The sequence below is a fragment of the Plectropomus leopardus genome, chromosome 6 (assembly GCF_008729295.1).
Source record: "Plectropomus leopardus isolate mb chromosome 6, YSFRI_Pleo_2.0, whole genome shotgun sequence".
In the NCBI taxonomy this organism is placed as follows: domain Eukaryota; kingdom Metazoa; phylum Chordata; class Actinopteri; order Perciformes; family Serranidae; genus Plectropomus; species Plectropomus leopardus.
This window is the reverse complement of record NC_056468.1, coordinates 448,033-463,234: the sequence shown is the minus strand read 5'-3', so window position 1 is coordinate 463,234 and position 15,202 is coordinate 448,033. Positions and strand designations below refer to the sequence as shown.

At 40.6% G+C, this 15,202-nt stretch overlaps 1 protein-coding gene across 2 annotated transcripts in view; it reads right to left on the bottom strand.

Moving 5' to 3' along the window:
- zfr (zinc finger RNA binding protein) overlaps nt 1-14,475 on the bottom strand; it is a 57,671-nt gene extending 43,196 nt beyond the window's left edge. For both annotated transcript variants that reach the window (XM_042488369.1, XM_042488370.1), the window contains exons 1-2: nt 14,377-14,475; nt 14,121-14,202 (exon numbers count right to left, since the gene is read on the bottom strand). In XM_042488369.1, the coding sequence (XP_042344303.1) occupies nt 14,121-14,202; nt 14,377-14,413 (119 nt within the window). In that variant the 5' untranslated portion in view covers nt 14,414-14,475. The remainder of the gene's footprint in view (nt 1-14,120; nt 14,203-14,376) is intronic.
- Between the last annotated feature and the right edge of the window lie 727 nt (nt 14,476-15,202).

Below are 15,202 nucleotides of genomic sequence, written 5' to 3'. Positions count from 1 at the left end.
GCGATTTTTACGTCACATGCATGCCGGAGAAGCCGGTGTTATGAAGAGGTATGGTGGAGGCAGAGAGAACGTTTCATCCGAAAACTTCGATAGTTGGGGAGCACTTCACGTCACGCAAAACGAGGAAGTGCGTTAGCTACAAAATATACAAAAGTGACACAGCACAGCACAAGAGCATGACAGTTATGATGCAGCATCTAAAGTGAAAGTGAGGAGGAGGAGACCTTCAGGGAAGGTAAGTCTTGACAAAAAACCACATATGTTCAGTTTAAAAGTAAGGAAAGGTAACAGTATGCTGTAAAAGCTGTCAACATTTAGTTTTTTAAATGTTCCATATTTGATTCTGTAGTTATTTATAATTTAATATTATTTTGACAGCTCAGGGATATTTAAGCAACCACCTGTTTATGCACTGCACTTTTTGTACTGTTGTCAATGATAATCTGTTTTTGAATAAAGTGATGGGAGAAAAAAAATGCTAATTTTAGTATTATTTCTATTTTTATTTTTTTAAAATCCGAGTAATCGATTAATCGAAAAAATGAATTGACCAATTAATTGATACCAGAATAATCGTTAGTTGCAGCCCTAATCAGCAGTGTGGAAAACTTTTGGATATCGGACAAAATATGGTACAGCCCTAGTAGGGTATAAATACAGCTGCAAGGATTGGCACAAACGTTCTTCTTTGCGGTGAAACAGACATTGTTGGACCTTTTTCTAACCATGGAAGAAAATAAAACTTTATCACATTTTATGTTCTAATGCATTTGTAGCACTTATGTTTGATCTTTGGGCTATGGATATGCTGCTGTTGACTTTATTGATGCATTTGACTGCAAAAAATATTGTGCTGCTCTCTTTCTTGACCTTTCAAAAGCTTTTGACTTAGACAATCATGTCATCCTGGTGGATAGGCTCTGTAATATCGGGCTATCTGGTCATGCTGTAAGTTGGTTCACAAATTACTTGTCTGATAGAACACAGTGTGTCCAGTTTGCTGAGGTCTTCTTCTGCCTTCTTCCCTGTATTAAAAGGCATGCCCAGGGCTCCATATTAAGTCCAGTGTTGTTCACCATATATGTGAATAATCTTTGTGACAATTTATCAAATGCTGCTTTTCATTTTTAGGCAGATGACACCGTTATCTCCTGCTCATCCCCCTCCGCAGTCCAAACTCAATGTTTCTGCAGTCTGCCTTTGATGTTGTTCAGTCCCATTTGACTAAACTCAAGCTTGTTTAAAATTCAGACAAATCTAAAGTCATGCTCTTTTTAAGTGAAAAAAAGCTCCATCTTCTCTTCCTAAGATCCTAACTGTGCAAGGAGTTGAAATTGAAATGGTAAACACCTATAAATATCTTGGTATTATTATTGACCAAACTTTGTCATTCAAACCTCACATTGATAACTTTGTTTCTAAGCTGAAGATCAAATAAGTTTCTTTTTTAGGAATAATTCCTGTTTCTCACTTCAGTCAAGGAAACACTTGATTTCGGCAATATTTTTACCTTTGTTGGATTATGCTGATCTGCTCTTTATGAATGCACCTGATCAGTGCCTTAAGAAATTGGACACTGTTTACCACTGTGCTTCACATTTCATTACTGGCTGTGGATACCGTGTACACCACTGTACATTGTACGCTGCTGCCAACTGGCGTTCTCTGTCTGTCTGCAGACCGTCACACTGGTCGATTTTTATATATAAGAGACTACTTGGGCTTGTTCTCTCTTATTTATGTACATACTATATGTGTAAAAACTAGAATCAATACGGCCTGCGGTCCCGCAGTCCAGTTTGGCCTGTGTCCCATAGTTTGGCCTATGTCCCATTCACTAACGTGGAGGGGCAGGCTTTACTGCAGACAGACACCAGGGGGTGAGCCAGATTGAAAAGTTCACTGGGGGGAGCTGTCATGTCGTCAATCTTTATATGTAGTCTACGGGCAACATAGGCGACTGTCTACACTCAAAAATGTAAATTAGGTGGGTTGTCTTTTTTTTTCACTTTACATAAAATACGTTTGTTAAGTTAAATTTTTTTTTAATAAAGTCTACGTAATTATGTCTATTTCTATCTTTACATAATATTGATGTTTTTAATCACAAAGCATTGTTAGCTAACTTTAACATGAACCAAGTCATTTTTTTCCTTCTTTTTTCCCCCGCCGAGCCACACCAAACTGTAAACATTTGTTAATTTGGAATACCATACCGAAGTTGGTAAATATATATATATAACGTTATACTCTGTTATGTTTTTACTGTTAGCTTACTTGTCAGTATTAAGCTCTAAATATGCTGCTTTGTAACCGAGTCAAGTGTTATCCTATCGTTTCTGTCTGTACTTTCAGATATGCTTATTTTACTGGTGACTAATCCCTCTCAGTCGTCTCACAGCAGTTTAAGTTACTGCAGTGATACAAACCAAATCATTTCATGCTGCGGCTTCATAATAAAAGCTTTCCAACAGCGATTAAGCTGGTTCACAATAAAAGTGAAGCAGGTACAGGAATAACTACGTGTTTGCATGCAAGTAGAAACTGAGTTTTAAAAAAACAATATATTTGCTGTTATTAGGTTAGCAGACCAATAACATAACTCAATAACACCACTCTCCGATGGTGGTCATGGGGGAAGGGTCAGACTAAGAGCAGTTCAGAGAAGACCATGATGAAAGGACGTTCTCAGGATATGGGTACCTCCCCGAGCGTCTGGTGGCCAGGCCCTTAGGGCCCCATGGGGCCCGGTTGGGCTCAGCCTTAAGAAAATAGATGCCACGCCACCCTGTGGGCCCACCACTCGCAGGGAAAGGAAGCATGGTAGGGTGCCTTGTGTGCTGGGTGGCAGACAGAGGCGGGACCCCAGGCTTGTCTGTCCTCAACTTGCATAATAGTTCTAGGGACGTGGAATGTTACCTCTCTGGTGGGGAAGGAGCCACAGCTGGTGTGGGAGGTGAAGCTGTACCAACTAGATAAAGTTGGACTCAACCCCACACACTGGTTCTGCATCCATACCCCTGGAGAGGGGCTGTGTTGGAGTTTACCCCAGGGAACAAGAGGGTCGCCTCGATGCGACTATGTGTCGCGGAGAGGAGGTCGCTGACTGTGTGTGTGTGTGTGTGTCAGTCACTGTGTGTGTGTGTGTGTGTGTGTGTGTGTGTGTGTGTGTGTGTGTGTGTGTGTGTGTGTGTGTGCTCCAAACGTCCGTTGAGAGTACCTGTTCCTTTTGGAGTTTCTCGGCTGTGCCCTGGAAAGGGTGCCGACTTGGGACTCCATAGTTCTTCTAGGGGACTTCAACGCTAACGTGGGCAATGACGGAGAAACCTGGAGGGGTGTGATTGGGAGGAACGGCCAGCCATCTGAACCCAAGTGGTGTTTTGTTATTGGACTTCTTTGCCAGTCATGGATTGTCCATAACGAGCACCATGTTAGAGCAAAGGGATGTTCATAAGTGCACTTGGTACCAGAGCTCCCTAGGCCAAAGATCGCTGATCGATTTTGTAGTCGTATCATCCGATCTACAGCTGTATGTCTTGGAAACTCGGGTGAAGAGAGGAGCAGACCTGTCAACTGATCACCACCTGGTGGTGAGTTGAATCAGGTGGCGGGGAAGGCTGGTGGACAGACCTGGTAAACCAAGCATATATTGAGGGTAGGGCAGCGCAATATGGCCTAAAAATAAAATCTCCAATTTTTTCACACTAAAGCCTATTACGATTTTAACAGATTTATTTTCCTTCCTTAAAACAAACTACAAATGACAAAGAAATTACTCAAAACTATTTTTGCTTTTGATTTAGGCATTAAAAATTAAAGGCAAACTCAATATTCCTTCTGTTAATATAGTAAACTTAATTTCCTTTTGGGGGTTAATTAGCGAGCTGCAACCTTGTCTTTAACACTGAAGGCTGCAATAATTTCACAAAACACATTTACATAAATTCATTTGTATCATATCTTTAGCAATATGCAGCACAACAGTATCAGTAACAGCGTTTAGTGTGTTTCTACATCACCTGCACTAGTTTATATTAGTTACATTGAGGGTTTAGAGAACAGCAGCATTCTTCTAGAGCTGCCAATAGCCCAACAACACTCCAAGTTAGAGAATGGGGTAAAGTAAAGTAAGTAAAGCAAGGCAATTGCGATGGGACACCAGGCCCCCAAATCACTAAATCTGCCCCTGATAACAACAATAACAGCACAGAGCAGCTAGATAATAGGTCTGTCACTGCGCTGCTCTCACCCTGCTCTGATGGATCTATCGATCAGCTGTGTGACCAGCCAGGTGTGATGTTTGTTTTTATTAGGCCCACTTTTTGAAAATAGTAAAATGAATCACTTGGGCTCAATTACTTTGGTTCGGACAGGAATGTGTGGCAAAAGCTAGTATCAATATGCGTACACACACAAGGCGCACAGTCTTTTTAAGCACGTTTCACAAAAACAAAACAATAACTACTTTTGTGCATTTTCAGCATTTACTTTCTAAACCAGCTGCTGTTGGATATTCCTTCAAATTTCCCTCTTTTGTATATTGGGACCAACGTGACCCCCGTTCCACCGTGGAGATTAGGCACGTGGTCGGTGGGCTCTAAATTGGGAGAAATACGGAAGAGATGGGACGCTGGGAGGACATGGACCAAGGTGACATGGGAAAATCGGGAGGGTTGGCAACTATGCTTGTACCTCCTAAGGATTAAGATACAGTGTACTTTGCCATCCTACGCAAACCTCACTAATGTTCAGGCCTGGCAGGGGTCCTCTAGTCTCGTTAACATTGTAGGGAAACACTGCAGATTCGCAACAGGTCGCTGTCCTGTCATACAGGACACAGCGGGAAAATGCTTACACTAGTGTAGGCTGCTTTTTACCGGCTGCTTGTGCATCTCAGAGTGAGACACATTTTTCTCCTCAGCTGCTGCCTCGTTATGAGATGATGAAATAAAGCGGTCGTGCTGCTGCCTTTAATTGCAACAGCCTTAAATAAACTTGGCAGCGGACTGTGGTTTGTTGGCGATCCGACGGCGCAAAACCAGTTCCAAATGAATGACCAGACTCTCTTTTTTGTTAACATATGGTGGAGGCGTGAGGGTGAACTGGGAATGTCTGGCAGAGGCCCCTGTCCACAAGATCTTCAGCTCGCACCTCTGGAGGAACTTTTCGTGCATCCTGGGGGAGGATGGGGACATGGAATCCGAGTGGTCCTTGTTCAAACCTCCATTGTAGAGGCGGCTTCTAGAAGATGTGGTCAGAGGGTCATTGGTGCCTGTCGTGGTGGCAAGGAGGAGTGGTGAAGGCGGCCTTCAGGCTGAAAAAGGAGGCTTTCTGGGCTTTGTTGGCCGGGGGGTCTCCAGAAACAGCCGACAGGTACCGGTTGGCCAGAAGGGCTGCAGCAGAAGTGTCTCCAAAGCAAAAATTTGGGTGTGGGAGGAGTTCAGGGAGGCCATAGAGGAGGACTTTTGATCGGCCTCCAGGAAGTTCTGGCAAAGCGTGAGACGTCTCCGGAAGGGGAAGCAGGGCTTGTCTCAGGCTGTCCTCAGTAGGGGAGAACTGCTGACCCGGATGGGGATACTGTCGCACGGTGGAAGGAACACCAAGGAACTCCTGAACCCTGCCTTTACATCCTCCATGAAGGAGGCAGAGTCTGAAGACTCGGGGGAACCTTCATCCATATTCCTGGGCAGAGGTCGCTGAAGCTCAAAGCATCTCAGTGGCAAGGCGCCAAGTGTGGATGAGATTCACCCTGCAATGCTGAAGTCTATGGACATTGTAGGGCTGTCTTTGCTGACAGGCCTGTTCAATGTCACGTGGAGGTTGGGTACGGTGCCTGTGGAGTGGCCGTATGGGGTTGTGGTTACCATTTTCAAAAAAAAGGGGGCCAGAGGGTGTGCTTCAAAATCAGGGTATCACATTACTCAGCCTCCCAGGGAAAGTCTACTCCAGGGTACCGGAAAGGAGGCTCCGACCGATTGTCGAACCTTGATTTTAGGAGGAACAATGCAGGTTCCGTCCGGGCCTTGTATTTAAAGAACATCCAGCGTTAAAAATAAACCCCAGAGTTATTATTCAATAATTGCATGACATTCTAAAGGCCAATGAGTAATCATGTTAAATAATTGTTAAATAATCGTGATTTCAATATCAATCAAAATAATCAGGATTATTATTTTTGCCATAATTGAGCAGCCCTACCATCTATGTTCCAGTCCTCTACTATGGTCATGAGCTCTGGGTAGTGACAGAAAGAATAAGATTGCGGATAGAAGCAGTCAAAATGAGCTTCCTCAAGAGGGTGGCCGGACTCAGCTTTAGAGATAGGGTTAGGAGCTTGAAGTACAGCCGGTGCTCCTTTGTGTTAAAGCTGAGGTGGTTCGGGCATCCGATCAGAATGCCTCCTGGGTGCCTCCTGTTGGAGTTGTTCTGACATGTCCTACTGGTGGGAGGCCCCGGGGCAGACCCAGAACACGCTAGAGGTATTACATATCTTATCTGGCCTGAGAACGCCTTGGGGTCCCCCAGGAGGAATTGGAAAGGGCTGCTGGGGAGAGGGGCATCTGGAGTGCTCTGATTAGCTTGTTGCCCCCTTGACCCGGCCTAGGATAAGCGGGCGGAAATGAATGAATGAGTGTTGCAATGTTTCAAGTGTTGAATGATGGTGCGTTGATGATTCGTACTCCCTCCTGTCTGGCCAAAGTGCTGCACTCAACAGGAATGATCAAAACTTGCACCTTAATTACTCTCTCTTGCTACTGAATAGCGTATTTATTTGAAGATCCTTGATCTACAATATGACCTGCTCCCAAAATTAACATTTTATACAAGCATTGGGAGGCCCTAGTGGCTGAGACAGAGAAACCATTGAAACCTATTACAAGTCAGTGTATCATTAAAGGCACTTTAAACTGTTTAGGTAAAATAGGCACATCTTGTTGTTCAAAAGCACGGCTTGTGTTAAAATTTTGAAACTCAGATCCTGGTTGTGATAGTCTTTATCTGCTCCCTACTTCATTGATCTGCAGCTTCATAGTGCAAACTAGACCTTCAGATCAAATGCTCTTCTGAACCCTAGTCGCAAACTTAAATCAGACATTTTGGAAAGTCTGGCTGAGCAAGTTCAAGGCATATCCTTCACACTTGGAAATAGAATCTGTTGCAGAAGCCTTAATTAAGCACCATCCATGTTTAAGAGAACAGGGATCTGCCAGTGGTTTCTACAGATGGAAGATAAGCTTAGAGTACAACATGGCAAACTATAGGACAGAGCTTAGAAACTTGGGTTGCCTAGAACTGAGCATTAATTCCCTTAAGCACAAACCAGCAGAAAGATGTCAGCTTGCCTACGATGTCAAAAAACCCAGAAAAGCAGAGGTAAATTTTTGTACTCCCTATCCTGCTGGAGAGATACAGGATAGTCTTGAAGGTGAAAGACTGGCATTGTTATCTGAAGTCACAAGGAGACATAATGATAAAGTTGTCAAAGAGAAGGTGGCCTTTGAATACAGGGGGCAAGAGGCCATCAGAGACAAGCCAATGATCGTAGAGTTCAAGAAAAGATGGCCAGGACTGTTCACTGTGGCAGAGGTATGAAATGCATCTCAAATTGGCTATAATCAATATCTTTTGTCATGTGCTACATAATGTTTTAATTGTAAATTGCAAAGAGTGAAAAAGTTTGATTGCAGGATTCAAGTATCTTATGGAAATGACTACATTTTTATATGCAACATTTTGTGTTAAGTGTGGTCATGGTACTGAAAACACTTGAGTTGTTTAGAGCATATTCTGCTTTACATACAATCTTTTGAGAACATCTCTACTGAAGTCTCTCAGTACCTCAGGCAGTTACAGGATTGTACCTAAATAAGAAAAATGGCAGAAAATGGGAAACCCTTAATCTAAGTTTGGATGTTTTAAAAGGTACCACTAATACCACTGTTTGTGGACGTAATTTTTTTTATGTGGAAGCAGAATTTGTAGGGATTACTACTGCTGTAGTCTGTTCTCAAAGTTCCTTGCACAACTTGACCAACACAGTGACCAAGTCATCAAGGTGTTCAAGAAGAAGGGAGGCTCTGCAGGGAGAAAATTTGGCTGCTATTGGCCCCAAACGCAGAGGTATGTTTTGAAGACATTATGGAATTTGAATAAGTCGATGTAAACTAGTCTGTATTGTCAGGAATAGGGAATAATTAACAGTAAGAAACCAACAATCACACCTGTGAACACGCCCAATAAGTATAGAATTGTGAGGTGATTGTTGCTAAAAAATAATAGTTCCTGTGCTTCTTTCAAATAAATGCCTTGCAATTCAAACACTCATCAGTGACTGAAGATGTGTTAAGGGATCGCATTATTGACATTTGGAGTGCTCTGCTTAGCCTCTTGCCCCCGTGACCTGGCCTTGGATAAGCAGCTAAAAAATGGATGGATGGATGGCTGTTTAATCAGTAGTTGGCTGCCTTATCAATAGATTATCATTTAATCATAACTAATAAGTCAAATATGTTGGACCATTACAAAATTGTTTGATCCACTGACTTGATATATGCTCAATGCTCAGAGTAGGCTACATTAGGAGTTAAAATAATAGATGAACAAGTTACTCAAATGATAACCTAAATCAGACAAAAAGATTTATATAAATTCCTTTTTGTATATAATGTCTTTGTTTTTTTTCTAATTACAAACTACATGTACTTTAAGTACTTTATCTCATACCAGTATTTTATATTTTATTTTGACATATTTTAAAAGCATCTGTAAACTGAAATTGTTAGGTATTTTTGATACATCTGTGCCCATTTCTGATCGTCGATTTAAAGATTTTCAATTGGTTAAATTCTTCATGGTTATTGAATGATTAATCATTAACATCCCCAATTTGGAATGAGCAAAAGACATCTTGCTTTGCTTACATAAACGATGACATTTCCCTGAGCCTCACTAAAACTTGAGGTCCCACCTTTTAGATTTATTCAGTAGTGAGGGTTGTGAAATGCTTGGGTTAAAAAGTTCACTATTGGGATGTGAAAGAAAACAAAAAAGGAAAATGCTTGACTCTTTTTCCTTGCCGAATGTAGTGGTTATTGTGTTTGCCGACATAACCATTTATGTGCATGTGAGGAATAGTTGGTCATTTTGTACAGGTCAATACAAATGTGAAGCATATTATGTGTGTAATCCATGTGCAGTCTTATAGTATAACCGTTCTTTTCTTTTAGAATGAAACAGCTGAAAAAAGGAGGGAATGCATCCCCGGGCCCTTTGTATCAACCTGAAGAAAGACCCAGACATCCTGTTTAAAGAATACCTGGTAGGTCATTTTAATAGTTAGGTTTCTACCTGTATTAAACCAAATCCATGCAATCTACCAGACCGGAAACACCAAATTTCCCCACTAGGTGTCAAACGTGACTCAGCCACTTCCAAGAGGAACATTATGTGTTGAGCAAATGGGCTATCCCGGGGTTCCTGTTTACGAGCCACTCTGCATTTCTCTCAAAAAAAATCAAATGGTTGAAGCATGTATATCAGACCAGACTTTCAAAACCAGAAATCTACTCAAGTCTAAATTCTACTTAACATTTATTAACGAGGTGGTAGCTGGTGGTTGTGCACAGGAGTGCATTATATTGAAAAGTTTTTTTCTAATATTGTATCAACCACATCAATATACATGAAAATATTAGGAAACTTGCTGACACAATGTAAAGAAAATGGGAAATGTCCATTTTTATTAAAAGTAACAAAAAATTATGGCAAGTGCTTTTTGAGTGTACTACGTATCAAATTTATCTCTAAAGAATTAACTACAGTCACCCAGCAATACACCTTATTTTTAATCACATAGCACTGTTTGAAGTATCATGCTATTTTCATTAAAGGGAAAACTGAAATGTAAATGTTACTCAATTGAATTCTACAATATCTGTCTGTGATTTCATGGTTTGTCCTTTCTTCCTCTTCTTTGAAAAGGATGCTTATATTGCAGTTGCTCAGAGGGAGCTTGAACATCTCATCCTTGGCATCTAACAGCATCAGCCAGGTGATGCCACCACTCCTCCAGTGGATGCTGGAATAGTGATCAAGGGTGCTGAAGTTCTGCGTGAGTTGGGAGAGATCACCTCTGCATGTGCACTCTTAATAGGTGTAATATACACACTGACCCTCAGTTATCCTCAGGAACTAAAAGCCTTTGAAGTACTTTAGAAGCTCTTCCTTCAACTGGATTTCATGTATACATGAGCCAACCACTGATTTGATGTTGTGTGAAATAGGCAAAATTACATTTTTGGCCAAAACAAAACAAAACAAAAAAAATACACTCATAAATATGACTTGCCATTTTTTTGGAAAACTAAAACCATCCCCACCAGGAAGATTTTTTTTGTGACATCACTGCACCAAAAGCAACTGCAGGGAGATTGGATGGGATTGTCAGGCCATGTTGCTTATATTACATTTATATTACATTACATGTTATTCACATGCAAGCTAAAATACACATTGACAGCAGCAAGTGTGTTGTTAGATGGTTAAAACAATACTTAGATTAAAAAAAAAAAAAAAACATTGAAAACTACATGCCTATTGTATTGTTGGACCATAATACAGACCAATGATGTTTTGTACTTTTCCATTGTTGGATGTTTTATGCTGCATCAAGGCAGTTAACAACTATTAGTGAGACCATTTTGCACCATTTTGAGGTATAGTGTATTTTATGTAGGACTGCAACTAAAAAATGTTTTCAGTATCTGTTAATCTATGTTAGTCAGTTTGGCTTCGGGAGACTGATTGACATTTCTGACCATTTCCTGACATTTCCCAACAAAATCCACAGCCTAAGGATATTCAGTTTACTATTTATTATGTATTACATTTTTAAATTAAATTATGTATTAAAAATATTAAGATTGAGAATTTCAGGTTTTTCAAAGTTTATTTTTTAGTTGGTTCAATTCAAAGTCGCTGTGTTATTGTAATACAAGTTTATTAATTAGATCAACTTAACATATTTACTTTTAACCAACCTAATACAATCATGTGGAACGGGTTGACAAAATAAATTTAAAGTCGACATTTAATTTTTTTTTTTTTTTTTTTTTAAGTGTAGGGTGCCATCCCAAGGGGGGTGCCAAAATTGCACCCAGAAAAAAAGTTCAATTGAGTCTGATGTCCCTTAACAGAGTCTAACAACCTATCAGTCAAAAAGCCATTGTAATAGGCTAGATATTAGGAGTATACATACTTTCTACTCTGTAACCTACAATCTACCTCGTAGAACTCCCACCTTATATCGACTGCCACTACACTACTGAGGAGTGTATATGAAGAAAAAGAAAATGAAAAAAAAGTCAAATCCTTTCTGAAGTTTGCAGGGGGAGAGCTAATTAGCAAGTAGCCATTGGCTGCAAATTAACAGCTGACGGAGGTTGTATTGAGTTACAATGTGATTGTATTGTATTATATTTTGCACTGTAATAAACATATGATTAATTATTATTTATTAAACTATCCAGAATAATATATGAATGGAAAGCTCCGTCAAACTTCAGGTAAATTTAAGCACATTGTGTTGATAACAGGCCAGCCTCTCCTGACTGCACGACACAGACTTAAACTTCGGCTCTGTGCTATTGATCATTTTACTTAAGAAAAACAGTTTTGAGTAGGCCTACTTCTCCTATAGGTGCCAACAGCTTGCCAAAATTCCCAGTTACAGAAAGGTTGAAAATAAGGCAATGTGCCTGTTAGGGCTGCTTGATTATGGAAAAAATAATCATGATTATTTTGATTGATATTGAAATCACAATTATTTGACAATTATTTAACATGATTACTGATTGGCCATTAGAACGTCGTTGAACAGTAACTCTGGTGTTTATTTTTAACACTAGATGTCCTTTAACAGTTACTGTATCAATAACAGCAAAATACATTTTGAATTGGGATCAAGGATTGTTTCACTAACTCAGGAGAGACTCAGCAGACAGACTTCTCCATTACCTGTGTAGAGGCAGCTGAGAGTGTCACTACAATGAGAAAAGCTGGTCCGCCTTAACAGTCCACCTTAAGGGAGCCTGGTCAGTTTTACCAGTGGGAGGCTAACTCAGCTTGCTAACTTCAGGGCTAACTTCTGCCACTTAAATCAGCAGCTGGCTGGTTTCACATCATCCTCTCTGCTCCACTCACTGTCATCATCACATAAACATACACGTTTGCTCTCCCCGCTCGTGTTTGTTTTCTCTCTCTCTCTCTCTCTCTCTCTCTAACCCCAACCCTTGATTATCTTGTTTTGAAAATCAAGGGACACCAAAATCATAATCGGAATTAAACTCCAATTAATCGCCCAGCCCTAGTGACTGTATCCCCAGGCCCACAACTCACTATATCTGCCCCTGGTAATATGAGAGCTCAGCACGAGCGGCTGGATGAGACACTGAGCGATGCATCCGTTATTTATTATTTATAATTTGTATTATTTCGACAACTTAGGGATGTTTAAGCAACTGTTGCACTGTTGTCAATGATAATCTGTTTTTTAAACAAAGTGATGGGAGAGAAAAATGCTTATTTTATTGTTACTTCTATTTTAATTTTTAAAAATCCGATTCATCGTAAAAATAATCGAGAGATCTAATAAACACAGAGCCAGTTGTTTTGACCAAGAATGGCTGGAAAAATTCACCTGACTCTGAAACAACAAGGAGGGAATGAAGAAGAACAGGAGGCTGAAATGTTCTGCCTCTGAATGTGAACTGTATTCATAAAAATTAATTTTAATGCAACTACTCTGTAATGGTGCCACATTTTAGTGATGTTTAAAAGCTAAATTTTTATTACCTTTTCTTTTTTCTATAGCAAAAAACAACTTAGATAAATACACATTTTACCATCTGTGAGTTGTTATAAACCTTAACTGATTAGCCTGAAGTATTTGAAACTGGGAATAATTGGCATGAATTTGAAATGTTATGAAAATGACCAATCAAAAAATTACCACAAAAATTACAACCACCACAAAAAATTACTACCAGTACCATCTTGGGTTAGCGATCTGTTTCCCCACACCTGTCTTGAGAGCGGTTATTAAGTTGATATTGCAGCAAACATTTACCATCCCTGAGTGTTTCAAATTGGATAATGTGAATGACTGGATAAACTCAACTGCATCACCGTCGTCTTCTCTGAGGCTTATAAGCAGATGACACAAAATGTTTTGGTGCATTACCACCACCAACTGCTATGGTATGGTACCTGGTCTTTAAAATGCTTTGCGCCACTTGCTACAGCTGACATCACAATCCTAATCTACTTGCATTCCAACATAGATGGACATGACATCACACCAATTGTTGCTTTCGAGTGTGACCCAACCCTCAAGCTGCCAAAGTGTATCATCAAAACTGCTGGTTAGATGGTCAAACTCAAAATCATCATCACACCATGAATGGATAGAGCCAGTGGTTGACCTATACACCATGTGTTTCTTTAAGAGAATGAAATGGCCTTTAAATTTCAACGTATTTAACTCTTTCAGTCAGAACACACAGATAATGTTAGCCAACAGTGTGAGGCCAGGGCTCAAACCTGCAGTAACTCTAAAGATGCAGCCACCTTGTTCAATTTCAGAAAACTGGGCTCTTCTGGCATTCACCTTTTACTTGGCTCACCTTTTGACACAATGTTATGTGACAACACAACCCGTTGGCCAAGCAAATATCAGTGGTCACATTCCTGGTGGTGGATTACTTTATAATGGCCAAACTTCCACAGGTTACCAGAGTTGTAAATTCCTCTGAAACTGTTGAAGCGCTTTGTTGTATGTCTGGCGTCATTTAGCCCTTTAAACTGACACAGCGCTTCCTGCAAAATATGCTATCCTCGCGATGGGCATCATGGTGTCTCTTGCGTTTGGTAAGGCAGTGCAATGTTCAGTTTGCATCCAACTGCAGCAGGATAAGCGCCCCCTCCCCCAGCCTCAACAATGGCAGTGAACACACAGCTTGAACATGTCTGCACTACACACTCACAAACTTTGGAGCTAAAAATAACATTATGCGGCATGTGGCGACCGAAACGCAAATTCTTTAGGATCTCCTTGACGTTACCTGTACTGGGCGGCAGCGCCATGGGTAAATCCAAAGTAATTGCCGGTAGCCATTTTGGCATCTTCACCAAGCCGGCTGGGCACTGCGGAGGACAGACATACAGGAGAAGGCTAAGCTAACAGCTAGCAGCAGACAAGAACGAGCGCTCCAAGGTCTATACATTAACGGCACTGTCTTAACATTACCTCTATGCTTATGAAGTTACCCAAATATCTTAAGCTTGTATTATAATATCCACGTCTTTTACGATACTCACCATAGGTGAAGGACACTACTGGACATATGGGAATCATTGGTTTTGTATAATTTCTGCAGACGGCCGAGCAGGAGACCAGCCTATTTATATGACATGTCGTACCCGGAAATCCCGCCCTGGAGCCTGCGCACTGGAATAGTGTCCTGTGTTGTGTAGAAAACTGTTTTCCTGTCGATGTGTGTCACCCCCACCACCTAAGCTAAACCTGTTAGGCTTAGTTATACTGCCTTTGCGTAAGAGAATAGATACGTCCGTTTGTACGTCCGATGCATTTTATCGTTCAATTCGTCGCGAAAATTTGCCAAACGACACAAAATAATTAGACACATCTGCTCCTTTGCACCTCTCCACTGTAGCTACCTCCCTGGGTGTCACCACTTTGTCTCCGAGTCATGTACCCAGCAAACATGCAACCTTCAGGGAATGTTCCCTGGGGGTTCCCTGGGGGTAATTTCTTTTGAGAAAATGGTATTGTAGAAGTTTTGAAAAAAAGAAAAACCCTGGAGGACCTTTAGAAAACGTTCCTGAGGGTGCTGTTCAGAGTTACAGAATGTGTTTATGATTTCTTCATTATTTGCATGTCTGTATTAATATGTGTGTGAATTCATTATTTAATGAGCCAGAATAGGATAAGCTATGGAATAACTTAAAAACAAACAAAACAAAAAAAAACAAGTCTCCAATTTCCTCGATTCCTTGGAGCTCATTTCAAAGAGAAGTCATAGCATCACATATAGAACAAAAAGGTCTGTAATAAAAGACAAATACTTTCTCCCTACGTTCCTAAAAGATTTGCCCAGGCGAGCACAACTAAGAAGGCTAAAAT